The sequence below is a fragment of the Maylandia zebra genome, linkage group LG6 (assembly GCF_041146795.1).
Source record: "Maylandia zebra isolate NMK-2024a linkage group LG6, Mzebra_GT3a, whole genome shotgun sequence".
Classification (NCBI taxonomy): domain Eukaryota; kingdom Metazoa; phylum Chordata; class Actinopteri; order Cichliformes; family Cichlidae; genus Maylandia; species Maylandia zebra.
Window position 1 is genome coordinate 1,064,646 of NC_135172.1, and position 16,621 is coordinate 1,081,266.

The 16,621-nt window shown below is 47.8% G+C and overlaps 1 protein-coding gene across 1 annotated transcript; it reads right to left on the bottom strand.

The window, feature by feature from the left end:
* Positions 1–1,834: 1,834 nt before the first annotated feature.
* Positions 1,835–5,747, bottom strand: LOC106675825 (glutathione S-transferase theta-3). The gene is made up of 5 exons (XM_014411191.4): positions 5,279–5,747; positions 4,916–5,003; positions 4,690–4,840; positions 3,955–4,131; positions 1,835–2,371 (listed from the first exon to the last, which is right to left on the bottom strand). Exons 1-5 carry the CDS (start codon positions 5,388–5,390, stop codon positions 2,174–2,176), a joined length of 726 nt encoding a protein of 241 aa, XP_014266677.1. The 5' UTR covers positions 5,391–5,747; the 3' UTR covers positions 1,835–2,173.
* Positions 5,748–16,621: the final 10,874 nt, after the last annotated feature.

Sequence of the window (16,621 nt, forward strand, 5' to 3'; positions counted from 1 at the left end):
TATATATCACTGACCCTACTAAATCATTGCCAAAAATTATGACAGATTTAACTGAATTTGGGAAAAATTCTGGATACAAAATTAACCTAACAAAAAGCATATTGTTTCCTATTAGTTCTTTAGAAAAATTAGACAGTGCTACATTGACTTCGTTTCCTTTTACCATCTCAAATACTTTAAAATATCTTGGAATAAATAATAATTGTATAATAAATGTAACCCGTGAATTCTCTGGCCTTTTCAAACATAATTTTATTAATTTATACCATCAAACTGAGCAGAGCTTGGAAAGACTGTCCAAACTGCCCATCTCGCTTGCTGGCCGAGTAAATATCATTAGGATGAGCACTTCACCCAAATTTTTATTTTTGTTTCAATGTAATAATAATGGATTGCATTTATATAGCACTTTTCAGGACCCCTCAAAGCACTTTACAATGCCACTATTCAGTCACTCTCACACACTGGTGGAGGCAAGCTACAGGTGTAGCCACAGCTGCCCTGGGGCAGACTGACAGAAGCGAGGCTGCCATATCGCACCATCGGCCCCTCTGACCATCACCAGCAGGTGAAGTATCTTGCCCAAGGACACAACGACCGAGACTGTCCGAGCCGGGGCTCGAACCGGCAAACTTCCGATTACAAGACAAACTGCCAACTCATGAGCCACGATCGCCAGAATAAAAAAGACATTTCTCCAAAGACCCAAGATTACAGGAGGAATGAGGTTGCCTGGCTTTCAGCTCTATTATTGGGCCTGTAACAGTGAATGCAAAAGTATTCGTCCCCCTTGAACTTTCCCACATTTTGTCACATTACAGCCACAAACATGAATCAATTTTATTGGACTTCCACGTGAAAGACCAACACAAAGTGGTGCACACGTGAGAAGTGGAACGAAAATCATACATGATTCCAAACAGTTTTTACAAATAAATAACTGCAAAGTGGGGTGATTCAGGTGTGTTGACCCAGGGTGAGACCTAAAACCTGCAGCACACCGACCTGCATCCTGACTTTGACTTTCTCTCACCTTTATTATTTATTTTAGAACAACACACATGTCCATGTATGAAAAGAAAATTTTCAATAACATCCTTTCTTTGAGTACTTCAGTTCACCGTCCATAAATGTACTTTAATGACAATGACTGCCTTGGAGCAGCTGTTTGTATTTGTTCGGGGAAATTACATTCAAATAAATGTATTTGTCATTTCCACTGAGGTGGTGCTGTGGGTACTGCTTTCCAGCCCTCTGCTGTGGATGTTCACCATAATAAGGATTTGCTGCTGCTGCCTCAATCTCCTTTCTTTCTTAATGCTGTATTTGTTAAGTTCTTTATAGACTTTAATCGGTTTTTTAACATCTCTGGAGTAGGTTGGACTCATAGGATCCTTTTCTGTGGCTAAAGCAAAATGTCCCTTTTAGACTGGTCAGATGGTGCCAACCCCACCTCTTCAACCCTGGGTGAACCGAGCTGGTTGATAACCAGCCCTGTGTGAGAGATTATCCTGACCACTAATGTTAGAGTAAGTGAATCCAGACAATGAAGACATCCTGGGTACACTGAACTGGCTTTGTAGTGTAGACCTCTGGTAAAGTAGCATGTTGTGGTGGGCGGCCATCTTTGAAGAACAGTCAATTTCTACGTGAAAGGGCCGTCTCTGCTTGTGAGTACAAGTCTTGTTTGTTCTACAGTATGTCTGTGTATTACACTTGCACTGATTACTGTGCATGTAAATATGAAACACTAGGTGGCAGCAGTGCACCGTCATTTGCAAACATCCACACAGATCTGCACCAACACAGTAAACACAAAGGGAGGAAGCCAGGCTGACAGAGTGCTGCAGACACTTTATTAGGCTTGAAAGAAGATTAACAGCAGCTTCATTATATACGAAGACAGAGCTTTTATAACTGTGCATTTATTCTGAAAGCTCATGTTCCACATTCCTCTGTTACATAATCAGGTCTGCAGAGCCATGTCTGCCTGTCTCCATGGAGAAGCCCTGCACTATGCAACAAGAGTGTACTGAGTTTACTTGAAACATCTGGAATGCATACTACATTATCCTGTTAGTACAGACATACATGTAAGACGTTGTGTGTATTTGTTGTATCGACACATATGAGATGAATCCAAGTCGTTTGCACAGAATCGGTGCCGTCCTGTTCACATGAAGAGCCTGAGGATCTTGGGCTTGAAGACCTGCATCTTGCTGGAGTCCATGCTTTTCACACTCTCCTGTGCTCCCAGGATATACTGGTGTGCCTCATCGAAGAGCTCCTTTCCAATAGCTTCCTGGACTCTGTCCCGCCACGCACTCAGCTTGGGTCTCCCCTCAAACACGTCCACGCCGGCGCCCACAGGCTGCATTGAGACAAGCACAAGAAGAGGATTCAGGTTTAGTCCCCACAGAGATCAGAACCGGTTTGTTCATCGACCTCGTTCCCAGCAGCTGTTTCAGCTCAGGAGGAGCTCTGAAAACACCGGGGATGTGTGCGACTAGTCAACAAAGTGTTGCTACGGTTACTAGTCGGTACCAGGCGAACTAGTTGTTGGACCTGTTTATATTTTAATTTAAGTATTGTTGGTGAGAAACACCATTGATCTGGATGAACTGGAAAAAGGAAATACCATTGCTAAAACCAGTGGTTCCCAAACTTTTTTTGCTGGGCCCCTCTTTGTTTCACAAGAAAAATGCCCCCCCCCCACAAAACAAAAAAACCTTCCTCCAACCACACGCCCATATTTTGCTCCATTGCTGTTTATTTCACACCTCAAACATTTAGTGAACAATTAAGCAAATACAAGTAATCTGCAGGAAGTAATAAAATAAACTACTAACTCTGTCACGCTGCGTCCGCACCTACACGGGTGATTTTGAACACGCAGCTGTTTCGCCCACTTAAACGGCGTTTCAAATCACTGAAAACTGAGATTTTTAAACTCCTTTTTTGCGTTTCCGTGTGGACGAGGAATACAGAGTTCGTCACGCAGCGTCAAAGGTATGTAACTTTTTCCACGTCACGCTGTGGCCACGTTATTGTTTACATGAGATGAACTGCAGAATGGCAGATAGAGACTAAATACTGTTAATCTGACTATCTGCAGGTTTACACGCAGTTACTGTCCCTCCATTTACAAAGGCAGAGGCGTCACAGTGTGATTGTTTTACATGTGGTTGTTTTTTCCTGTGTAATAATGTTCAACATTGCATCAATACATTTTTCTCTCTGTGCAAAATGTGTTCAAAAACATAAACAGCTGTGAGATCCTGTTTGTCTGTGATTTGAACCGGGGGAACAAACTGTGTCAGGATCAGCCTGATGTTATTTGTATCCAGCTGTAACTTTACTGTATAAAGAGCAAACATCTCCAACATGTCAGGAGCAGTTAGTCATTACAACAAGTGTTTGTGAACTAAAGATCAAGAATGTGGGATCCTGTTTGTCTGTGATTTAAACAGCCCAGCGCTGCTCCTGACGAAGGGGAACCTGCAGGGAGACCTACCTCAGCACCTGTGCAGGTGAAGCCAAAGGGCAGATTTGCTTCACCAGATTTTCTAGTCTTTGGCTCAGAATGAAGTTGGTTTGGAAACATATTCAGCGACGCTTCATCTCCTGCTTTGTGTTTGTGTGGGCGCCCCGTCAAAAACCTGTCCACGATGCTAGCAGTGTCCAAACGTTCTTTGTTTTTGTTTTGTTTTTTCTTTCATACCGCCCCCCCTGCAATGGCTCTGCCCCCCCCGCCCCCGGACTGGAAAATACATTTAAAATGTGATTAAAGGGACAATATGCCAAAAATGCACCAACTTACAAAGAAATGACAGATGTGCACTTAATGATGGTGTGACGGAGACCTGAATGAGTTTAAGATCTCGTGTTTGCTCCTCTCATAGTGGGAACACTGATTCTGATTCCTGTTACTGCGGGTACATTTGGGCCGCTCACCTGCATGATCTCCACAATGGCGACCAGATCAGCCAGTGAAATCTGATCTCCAGCGATAAAGGGCCTGTCCTGGAGGAACTTTTCTTCAACGAGTTTCAGGGAGGAGTTCAGATCGTCCAAGGCCGCGTTCATTTTGTCCTCTGGGATTTCCACGCCCATGACCTTGGGAATCATAAGCTACAGGCACAATGGATTCAGTGTGAGTGAAACAATGAGCTTAATGCTGAACACAATCTGATTCAGGAGATGAATGATGACACGGTGACTCTGGGTTTTTCTTTGAGCAAATTCCAACAAACTAGAAAAGTAGCATCTGTCCCAAAGAGGTGGAAGGAAGTAAAAGCTCGAACACACCGGGGAGGAGACGATGTCTGAATGATGTGGATTTTAAGTCAACGGCTATGACATCGCATGACTTTAGCTTACTGGCTCAGAGCAGCTCTCGCTCTCTCTCTCTCTGAGCGAGCAGACCAATGAAATGGCAGTGATGAAACTTTACCACAGAGGTGCACAGTAAGAACTGCTGAACTCTCTGTTTTCCAGCAGTGGCATTTATTGCTGATCATTTTCAGTTGGCCCTCACCAGCTGGCCCAGACATGCTCAGTGACATCACTCTGCACAGTGATTTTACTTCATAACCAGATGTAAGGGTATTTCAACAAAGCTAGAACATGATGGTGATAAGATATTACTAATCTAACAGCACCTACAAAGATCAGTGAAGGGGAACGTACCCGGAGCCAGAAGATCTTGGAGCCGTGCATCCGGATGGCCGTGTGCTGCCACGACAGGTACTCATTGACACGAGCACGCTGCTGGAGGTCAGCTGGGTACCAGAAGTCGGGAGTCTTAAACTTCTCAGCCAGGTACAACATGATAGCAATGCTGCAGAGAAGACATCACTGTGACCGTCACGGCAGACCAGCGCTTCCTCAGCTCACGACTTTTTGACATAATCACCTTTCAGCCAGGCAGAAGTCTCCATCTCTGAGAGCTGGGACCTTCCTGATCAGGCTGATCTTCCCAAAGTCCTCCCCATACTGCTGGCCTGGGACCAACACACGCGCATGCACACGCACACATTTTAATAGCAGATATTTGGAAGAATCACATGATCATCGTGGACATAACCAGACAGCGTCAGGCAGTCAGTGCGGACCGACGGAGCAGCTGCTCTGCAAGCAACGGAACCCAAGTTCAAAGAAACCCTGATCTACACCCTCACAGACTCACAACTCAGACCTGTGCTCGTCCAAACCTCCTTACTGCTGCTGTGAACGGTCACACTGGCGACGTTCTTCGTGTCTGCGTGCGTGAACTCACCGTCCAGCAGAGAAAGCTTCTTGAAGTCGAAGCTGATGTTGTTCTTCTTGGCGAAAATGTACACGGAGCGGCAGGGCTGCGAGAACAGGTCCAGGTAGAGCTCCAGCGCCATAGCTGACGGTCCTGTGTCGGCTCCTTCTGAGCAGGGTGCGGACACCAAAGAGTTTAAAGCCCTCTAAGATAGTTGGCGCCCCGCCCCCTGCTGTCGTGTGCCTCACCCTGATAGTGGAGTTAATGGCGACGGTAAAAACATAAGCGTGTTTAAAAAGCACACAAAATGTTTTCAAACACAAGGCGTGTCCAGTGAAACCAGCAGCTGCAGAGCACTGGCTGGGTTCACTCTCCTGGAAACAAATGAAAAAATAAACTGCGCTTTGAATCTACACCAGTAACTTTTACCAACAGCCTTACATGAGACGCACTTAGTATCTCAAAGCTGTGCTTGAGGTCCAATCTGTTTCTATCAAAGGTGAAGTGCATTAAGCCAATGACAAGCCTGCATTATTCCCTAATGACCACCAGGGGGCAGGAGAGCCCGGACCAACGTGCCAGAATGTTTCCTTCGGTGGGCGTTGTTGTGTCTTCACTGCTTATGAAGAAATCGCCTCGGAGTCGTCATATAGATTCTTCTATACATATATATGTATATATATATATATATATATATATATATATATATATATATATATATACAACAACGCATCCACGCAACTGTAAACTGCTAAGCTAGCACATGAACACACAGCCGGCGTACCTATCTACTTCCGGTGATTTCAAAATAAGAGTTCGAACATTACGTCTCCCTTTAACAAACAAAAAACGCTTCTCTGGTAGTGAGACTATAATAAGATGTAAACAATATACTTCTAGGTTTCAATATGCTATGCTGCTGTATGTGTATTCTAAACATTTTTTATTTATTTTTCAAACATTTCAACACTCTTTTTAGGTTCTGCTGTATAAGTATCTCTCTTTTCTTTTTCTTTTTTTTTGGGGAAGGGGGGTTACAAATCAAGGACCTGCCTTGGCTTGATGGCACGGCCGAATCTGGTGCGAGGGCAGGATTCAGTCATTGTAGTTGGAGTGTGGTGGGGAGACCTGAGCTGTGTCCTAAAACTGCGGCTGCATCCTTCAGAGGACCCGGGCCTTCGCGGTCTACGTGGGCCGGGTCCTTCGAAGACCAAGAAGGCCAGAAGTGCAAGGCTGTGAAATGGGACGGTCTAGCCTTCAGATTTGCGTCACCGCTGTCTTGGTGGAGTTTAAAAAAACTCGACCGTCCACCAGTTCAGCAGTTTTGGCGCGAGATATGTGAAGACTTATCAAAGTGTCTGAAATGTAACATTCCAGCCTTTAGTGTGCTTGCTGGGCAACTTGGATGAGGTCACTGCAGAAATAAACACAGCTCACGTTGTTTTTACGGCCCTATGCATTGCCAAGAAAATGGTCCTCATTAACTGGAAAAATAAAAATAATCTTAATTCTAACCAATATAAAAACCATCTAATCGATCACATTAGTCTTGATACAGCCTCTGCCATCACATTTGATCAATCCCTTTGGGCTCCTTCGATCGGCTTCATCACCTAGTGGGGGTGGGGGGTCATGGTTTGGTCCTGCCTTCGCTATTGTGGTTGATGTGGGGGTAGGGACGGCCTTAGGGCGTCTGGGGAGTCCCAAGGGATGTTTTCCCTGGAGGGCCTAACCCGGGGGATGTGGCCATGACCTGTTAGGGGCTCTGGGGGCTCTTAGATGGTGTTTTCCTTGTGGCTGCATACAGCAGAGATGGGGGAGGGTCTGTGCTGGCAGACGTTGGTTACTGGCCTGGTAGCCTGGCTGCCCCTGGGTGGGTTCGGGACGCGCGTGGAGGCTTGGGGGTCTGGGGGTGCTCCGCCCCTGGTCTTGGGTGCTGGCTGGGCCTTGGGGGCTTGGGTCCTGACTGTTGTGTCGCCGGAGCTGTGGGCGGGTGGGTGCAGGGAGGCTCAGCCCCAGTGCAGGGGGACCTCTGGTGCATCGGCCCAACTAGGGGGCTCTCTAACTGGTGGGGAGGTTGTTGTATCTTTGCAGGAGGTCTCCTCACTACAGGAGCTCACTCTGCAGGTGGGGGAGAGATATAGGAGAGGTGGAGAATGAACTCAACCTGGGTGTCTATTGTCTTGTGTAGTTTGGGAGATGATTGGATGATGGGGTGGGTGCAGTTTTCTCTGGGGTGGAGTCGGGTGGGCTGCCCTGGACTCTGTGGGGCTGGTCGGTGCTGCTGCTGCGGGCCCTGGTCTGGATGGGCCTGGGCCCCCTTGCCCTGGTGGGTTCCAGAGTGTGGGGGTGCCTACTGGGGTCAGTGGGGGAGCTGGCCCCAGGGAGGGGCCGCTTGCCCCTCCCTTTCTTCCCTCCCCATCCTCAGCTGCCTCCCTATTCCCGCTCTACCACACCCACCCACACACGCAGGGCTTGGGGTGCAGGTATGTCACCAGGGTGCAGGGGAGGCACGCCCCCTCTGTCCCCTTCTGGCCGCCTGTGCCTCAATTTTATTCTGCAACCTAGACATCCACATTACTCACACTCTCACATAACACATACATATAGGGCCTTGGGGGTGGGCACGTTTTACAGCATCCAGAGGATGGTCGGTGTACTCCAACCCACCTCTGGCGCTGGTGCCCTACCCTCAATTTTAAATGCATATAGACACTGAGGGTTTTCGGGAGGAGCCGTGCTGCTCTCTGATAGGAAGCAGGAACCATGCTCTCCTGAGTTTTAAATGCACTTTAGAACAGCACACAGCAACACTACATATGAGCGGGCGTAGGGAGGTTGGGTCTTAGACTCAACCTCTCTGGGTACATCTCAGGCCTTCCAAAGTACGGAGGCCTATCTCCCCTCACCACACTCCCTGCCAGTTGCTGATGCCCTCAGACGTTGGTGTGTTGGTGGTTCTTGTCGTCTGGGGCTGGGCGCTCATGTATGTACCGGCTCACTCCTGGTGGCCGATTGGCGGGCCTGGCGCCTGTGGCCCGGCTGGGCCCCTTCCGGGGGGTGGGGTGCCCTCAGGCCTCTGGCCTCTGGGCCTGAAGCTCGGTCCTCTCTGGCACAGCTGGCTGCCGGCAGAGCCCGCGGGCACGCCACTGCATCCCCCTCTGGCCTCTGCTCCGTAGCTGCGGGGTGACCTCTCATTTGGGGCTCTACTCAGCTCTTCCCAGGAGGGTGGTACGGTTCCCCCCCTTTTTGGTTGTCCTCCTCGGGTCCTCTGGATGTCTGGGGCCTGGATCTCCTCCATACCTGCTTCATTCCCTGGGGGACGGGGCTGTGGCTCCCCACACTCCCTAGCAGATCGTTACATGGAGAAACCTTTGGAATACAAGCATGCTGATCCACACAGGTGTACACACGGGTATTCACAGACGTGGACTACAGCTTTCTTGGCTGCTGCCTCAAAGCACATTGTGCGCTGTCTATCTTGCGTGCTGCACAATATCGTTTGTTATTTAGTATCTACTGATATCTACTGCTAGCTAGTTTATTGTGATGGTGCTGTTTTTTTTATTATGTTGCTCTTTGTTGTTTGCTTTCTCTTCTGTTTTTTTCTCTCCATACAGGTGATCCAGGTGTTTTGTTTGTTTTTCTTTCTTTCTTCCCCCCTTTCTCACCGTCTCTTCTCCCCTCTGGTTTTCTTTCTCTCCCTCTCTTTCTTTCATTCTTTCTCCCTGTCCTATCCCCCAGTCATGTCTGTCCCGTTTGTAGCAACCGCAAATAAAATAAATACATAATTATAATAAAGGTCAATCAAATGGACCAATATGGCAAGGCCATGATGATCCACTTGGTAAAATAAATCCGCTTGGCATCTTTCTTGGCCTTAAGACAACAATTCTGATGCTAAAGATCCAAACGGGACAAAAAATAAATAAATAAAAAATAATAATAAACTCAGCCGTCTGCTCCTTGCTATCTAAAATATAACAGGACACTGGCGTAAACTCTCGACCATCTCACACTTCTGTTTAATCAGTTTTCTGTTTGACGTTTATTCAGCTGTGTGAATATCCCGGAGGAACCCAGATGGATTAATAACGTTTTATTTAATCTAATAATCTAATAACTTTGATCTCAGCCAAACCGATTTACTCCGGAACAAATAAAACACCGAAAAATAGGCAAACAATTACATTTTTAAGTTATCCGAGTGACTTATATATCATGTTTAACCTGAGTAGCGAAAGAGCGGGGATCTGAAAATGATGAAGCCGGGAGTCCGCTGCTCTCGCCAGCTCGAGTGACCACTGAACCCCCCGCCTTGCTATCGAGCGGGTGGCTAACAGACATCTCCGAAAACGTCGGCGCACTTTTGCAAATATGCGATGTCTTGATAAACCAAGCAGATATTTGAAATGTACACAGCTGCTTTCTCGCCTGAAAATATGTTAAAAGTTTATTTTGTGACCCAGAAAGAATAATAAGACTAATTTTAAAACTTAGTAGCAGCCGCCATTGTTGGCAACTGAAATTTGGCTGGGCCGCGCTATGAATTCTGGGATATGGTGGGCCACGAAGGACACACCCGACCCATCCTTCAAAAATGAAGGACGCATTTGAAGGAGTCGACGAATTGGGACAGCCTTTGTCGCCTGACTGTGACGTAATCGGTCTACAAATGGTGCCTCTGGAGGATGCAGCCGACGTTTTGGGACACAGCTCTGGTCTCTGGAACAATGTCTTGAGTGGTTTGCGTGTCATCACAAACGCCAGTTTGTGTGGGATTTCATGGCGACGCGTCCTGGGCGCTGACGAGGTGTCGGCGATTGCGTCTTAGGAATTGACCGTCACCTGTTTTGATGTGATAGCTGCGTGGGGTCTCTGCTGGTTTGACAATAGTGGCTGGCTGCCATGTCCCATCTTCTTGTTGGTAGCGTATTAGTGCTCCAGCCTGCAGTGTCGGCAGGGGTCGGGCGGATGTGTCATAATGTCTTTTCTGACGCAGTTGACATTCCTCTCGTCTTTCTTGCACAAGGCTTTGTGGGGTGACCTGAGGGCGGAGCTGTGTAGTTGTTGAGGGCAAAACGGAGTGCAATCTACGGCTCATGAGGATTTGGGCTGGGGATTTAAGGCCATCAACAGGTGTGTTCCTGTACTCCAGCAAGCTCAAGTAGGGATCCATCCTGTCCTGTTTTGCTTTTGTCAGAATACGTTGTGCAGTTTGGACAGTCTTTTCAGCTAAGCCGTTGCTCTGGGGGTAACGTGGGCTTGATGTAATATGCTGGAATCCCCAGTACTCTGCAAAACGTCTCAACTCTTGTGAGCTGTAACATGGTCCGTTGTCGCTTATGACTTTCTTCGGAATGCCATGTGTGGAGAGTGTGGCTTTCATCTTGTGAATCACAGCTGCTGTGGTGATGTGGTGAGGAGTGATGAGAGGCGCGAGTGGTAACATCTAGGAGGAGCTTCTGTCTGTGTTCACACAGCAGAACCAAGCACAAATGGAGCTGGAGTCTTTAAAGAGCAGCCCCACCGCTGGCTGATGGTCAGAGCATCTGCCTGAAGTGAAGGCATTTCAGGATTGAGATGTGAATGTACTGAAGAGCGATGAGTGTTGAAAAGCTGGAAGAAGTGCTTTAATCAGCTGATGAATGAAGAAAGTGGAGGACAGCTAGGAAGAGCAGAGGATTAGTAAGGAGGAGGTGAGGGCAGCTATGAAGAGGCTACTCTAGAGGACGATCCTGTGGAGTCGGTTGTTTAGGAGGACAGTGGACTAACCAGGATTTTCACAGGAGGAGAACTGTACTGGTACAGATCTGCAAGCACCAGGGTGATGTACAGAGCTGCAGTAACTACAGAGGGCTGATGAGCCACAGCATGAAGATATTCAGATGTCCAGGTGTTCACTGGGAGTGAGCAGGATGGACAGGACTAGAAATGAGTCCATCAGAGGAACAGCTCAGAGTCAGAGAGGCTGGGATGATTTGCACATGTGCAGAGCAGGGAGGGTGGATGTACTGGACACAGGATGATGAAGATGGAGCAGCCAGGCCGGGGGAAAGAGGAAGACCTCAGAGGAGGTTCATGGATGTAGGGGTGTTGGTGTCACACAGGGGGATGCTGGGAGAGGCTGAGACAGAGGCTCCTAAACCGACCAGCTGAACGTCTGAAAAATCACCCGAGATCCTAACTTTGTTCCTCGTTAACTTTTATTATGGCCCTAACCAAAGATCAGTCACGTCTCCACTGATAACTGGTGACCTGCGTGATTACGTTTTTGTCCTGTTCTGGCTGCATTAAAAGTCAGTGTTTCCTGCTCATACACTGTGACGTTTAATATCAGGGGCTCTCTGCAGGTTCGTCTCACAGCTGCTGTGAGCCAGATGATTCAGGGAGTTCAGTCCAACGGGGAGTCCTCGTGCTCCATCTCTCTGCTCTCTGAGCTGCAGAGCACTGGGTGAAAGGTCATCTGAGCATTTACATAACTCAGAGCTATGCTCCTGTTGTTGCTCTTTCAGGGACAGATGAGGGTCAGTAACCTCCTATGACAAACACTTGCTAGCATGGACTGCCTTCATAAATGTACCCGTGTTCACTCAGCTGGTGAAGTCTTACAGCTCATCATTGTGTTAGTCAGGCCAAAGCAGCTTGTTTGGAACATCCAGTTATTCTCTAACCCAGATTCTAGAGACTAAACCCTTCACACTGATGTTCATCACTTAGATTAAACTCACCTTTTCCAGTACATTTCCAACTGTAGGATTGAGTATTACTGCAAATGGAGACGGTCCTCTACCTCAGCCAACACAGGAGCTTTCCTCTGCTCTCACACATAAAGACGTGTTGCTCAGTAAGGACGAGGCATTTAGCCATGTCTTCTTTAGATAAGGAATATTAACACATTTAGGATACACATGTAAAAAGTGGCACCTTTCTCACTGATGTGTGTGAGCCAGGAGCTACGAGCTGTACGTCGCACTTCTTTAACGACTGAAATCACCAATGTGCAAAGATGCACATCGAACCTGCTGAACACACGAAACAATGAACATTTTCAGGTGAAGCTGAGCTTTGAGAATCTGGCAGCAGATGTATAACGTGCAGTGATGGCTCACACGTGTCTGCTAACATGTGAAAGAAGGCAAACACACACACACATAAGTGAACTGTGTTTATTTCATCCACATCACAGTAACATTGTTTCCAGAGGAGCCCTCTGCTACATCAAAACTCAAACTTTAGAGCTCTTTCTCTGTGCGCTTCTTCGTAACAAGTATAGAAACCAAGCGAATGTAACAGTCGCAGAGCTTGGGTTTGGTTCAGACAGCAGAAATGATCATGGTGTGAAAATGAAGCAAGTGACCTTTAAACGACTGTGCAGAGGGGGCGGGTGCTGATGTGGTACAGCCGGTCGTTCAGGGAGGCGAGCCTTCACAGGAAGCTCATGACGGTTCCCTTTTTCCCCACTTGGTGAGGCTCCAGCGCGTTGAACACAATCACAATCCTGCCAATCAAACACAGCAGTCAGTCTGCACATCCACATGAGAGCAGCACACTCATCGCTGACAGCAGCACTAATGCTTACTGTGTTTAAACCATCATCCCAGACAGAAGACTGGCCCTGGAAGCAATCTTTCTACCAAATCAGTTCTCTACATCATCCTAATGGGAAATGCTCCACATGTGTCCAGATGATCTGCAACAACAGGAGGAAGAAGCACAAACACAGCACATCGAACACCTCTGCACCAGTGTTGTGGAGCACGGTGGTGCAGAGGTGAGGATTTGGGCTTGTTTTCTGATTGTTGCGAGTGCTCTTGCTCTTGACGAAGGCGGTCGCACTTTTCTCCTCTCCCTTAGCTTCCCTGCTTAGCCTCTTGTGTCCTTGTCTAGTCTCGTGTTTTTTTGTATTACTTTTTATTACTTTTCCGTGGAACACTCTCACAGTCTGTTCTCTAAAACCTAAAAGAGAATTATGGGTTGGATCAACTGGTCCCTGAATGCAATTGACACCCCTTTCTCAACGAGAAGTCTGGGCTCGGGTGAGCCTGAGTGCTGAAGATATCTACCTATTCAGAACCATGGTAACAGGGTTCTTGCTGATCGGAGCTGGCTTGGCCCTGACTTATCGAAGAATTAAGAAAGCGGAACCGGCTGTTCAAACCCCCACAAGGCTGCCCGCTGGGATTGGAACGATGGAAGAGGCGTGAGTTTCTCAAAATGGGCTCATTGAACGCAGCATGGATAAGATCTTGGAGAAGCTTACGGCTGCTGTGAATACTCAGAATAAGATCTCTGAGCCCAAATTGGATGACATCTCGAGGAGGCCCACTGTTGTGAGTTCTCAGAATCGGCTCTTTGAGCACAAGAATGACAACATCACAGAACGTAAGTATGGCGAAGCTCGCGGCTCTCCAACGGGAGATTGAGAGACCAGTGTTGGACTGTAGAACTGCTTTGAAATTCATATGAGCTGTTCGCACTAAAGTAAAAAGCACCATCACTTCATGCGGATACCCTCTCGGCGCCAGCTGCAGTCGCAAGGCTGGAGCTGAACAACAACACCCTGATAACGACTGTGTTTAGTCTGTTCTTCCCATTCCATGCAAGGCCACCTGGGTTGGCTGGAAGACTGTTTACTGAGCCTGGCAGGGCGAAGGACACTGTCTCAGCTGAACTCTGGACACGCCCACACATACATATACACTGATATGCACATACTCATCCCCCCTCCCTTTCCAAACGCCTCCGATGCTTGTTGCCTCCTGGGAACACGGCGGGTCTGAGCCCACGCTGGATGGTAGCGCTGGGCAGGATGGCTGCTGTGTTTGCTTCGGATTACTCCTCACCCCCCACCCGACCCTGTGGCTGGTCACGTGCTCCATAATGTTGTGCTGTGGACATTTATGTGCTTCTTTGTGCAGAGGAGTTTTGTTGTTTCCTGTTCTCATGCTGTCCTCCCAGGAGCCCAGCATGAGTAGAGGTCTCTTTTTTTCCTCTTGTACTTTCCCATTGTAGTGTATATTTCAGTGTTTTTCTGTAACGCTACCGATCTCTGACCTGTATCCCCATGTGATGTCTGTGCTATGTATGTATGGACGGGAGGGGGGGGGTCCTATTTCACTGCAGGTGTAAACTTTGCATGTGACAAATAAAAGGCTTGATTGATTGATTGACTGACAGGTCAGCTCTTTCCCCCTCTGTTTCTTGTTTGAACCAGTGGAAACACTTCAGATCTCTGCGTCCCGCTTAGACGTTTCACTAATGTCATTCAGACTTTATCCTGGTCTCTCTTACAGAGACAGCAGGCTGTTGGCTTACACTGATTCTGAATCACTACTAGGGTGCGTATCTTTGATGAATCCAACTGTAACTTTGTGTGGATACAGACCGAGTACATGTCCACACAAGTGTAAGTGAATGAGGCCCAGTGAGCCCCACTACAGCAGCATGGTCAGAGTCCAAACCTCGTAGCAGAGCTGTGTGTGAACAAATTGCTACAAATCTCCATGAATCCAAGGAAGGATGTAAATAAGAGGCACGTTCCTCCACAACAGAGACGTCAACTTAGCTACTGACTCACAGGGTGTCCTCAGTCGCTCCCAGAGACTGTGCTCTCTGCAGAGACGCGAGTCCCTGATGCAAAGGTTTTACAATGCACAGCATTTTCACTTTCCTTCTGCTTGATATGGTTCCAACCTTTCCTGTGACTTTGCTCCTTGACACTCTTAACCCGTCGCACCAGCAGATGAAGCCTGCCACGTGTTCCTGACTGTTCCTTCCCATCCCTACACACCCCCATCCTGGATCCTGGACACCTTTGAAGGATTATCTCCAAGGCCGAGGTCAGCTGGCAGGTCTAGGCCCAGCGCTGGATTAATAGCTGCAGGGCAAGATGGCTGTGTCTACATCGGCTCACCTCTCACCCCCTTACCCACCCCCATTGCTTGTCATGTGGTTTATGGTGTTGTGATGTGGAGATGTTTAGTTGAAGCCGGCTGCCATTCTTTACAGTTTCACTGCATCTGAAAGGTTTCTTAAGTTCTACCTGCCAGCATAGTGATTTTTCCTAGTGTCACCTTGGAGGTGGTAAATGGACTGATTCTTATAACGTGCTTTTCTACTCTCCTGGAGAACTCAAAGCATTTTATACAACATGCAACATTCACACAAGCACTTCCTGCTATGCTTTCCAGTGCTTTCTAGCTGACATTCACACACATTCGTACTCCGATGGATGGTTAGTATCTTGCCCAAGGATATTTGGTATGCAAGTGTGCAAAAAACCAAAACAACCAGAGAACAGAATGATAAAGACACACAACAGTGCAGTAGAAAAGTGCAACAATGACAGGGGGTGGTGCAAAAGTCTGAGCATTGTGCAAATAGTAGCTTGATGTATGAAGGTAGGTGTGTGTGTGTGTGTGCGTGAGATTGTGCAGATAAATAAAACAAATAAGCAGAGTATTTCTGGCTCTTCTGTGAAATCATTATGAGTGAAAGCAGGTAAAACATCAGCATTATAACAACAGCGTGGACTCTGGCCACATACCCACTCTTACTGTTTCCTTATGTCAGGGGTGGGGAACTCCAGGCCTCAAGGGCCGCTGTCCTGAACGTGTTTTAAAGTTCGCTTGGTAATGAACTAATCGTATGATTCAGGTGTGTTGACCCAGGGTGAGACCTAAAACCTGCAGCACACCGACCTGCATCCTGACTTTGACTTTCTCTCACCTTTATTATTTATTTTAGAACAACACACATGTCCATGTATGAAAAGAACATTTTCAATAACATCCTTTCTTTGAGTACTTCAGTTCACCGTCCATAAATGTACTTTAATGACAATGACTGCCTTGGAGCAGCTGTTTGTATTTGTTCGGGGAAATTACATTCAAATAAATCCATCCATCCATCCATCTTCATCCGCTTATCCGAGGTCGGGTCGCGGGGGTAGCAGCCTAAGCAAAGAGGTCCAGACCTCCCTCTCCCCAGCCACCTCCTCCAGCTTGTCCGGGGGAATACCAAGGCGTTCCCAGGCCAGCCGAGAGATATAATCTCTCCAGCGTGTCCTGGGTCTGCCCCGGGGCCTCCTCCCGGTGGGACATGCCTGGAACACCTCGCCCAGGAGGCGCCCAGGGGGCATCCTTGCCAGATGCCCGAACCACCTCAGCTGGCTCCTTTCGATGTGGAGCAGCAGCTGCTCTACTCTAAGCCCCTCCCGGATGGCCGAACTTCTCACCCTATCTCTAAGGGAGAGGCCAGCCACCCTTCGGAGGAAGCTCATTTCCGCCGCTTGTATCCGCGATCTCGTTCTTTCGGTCACTACCCACAGCTCGTGGCCATAGGTGAGGGTAGGGACGTAGATCGACCGGT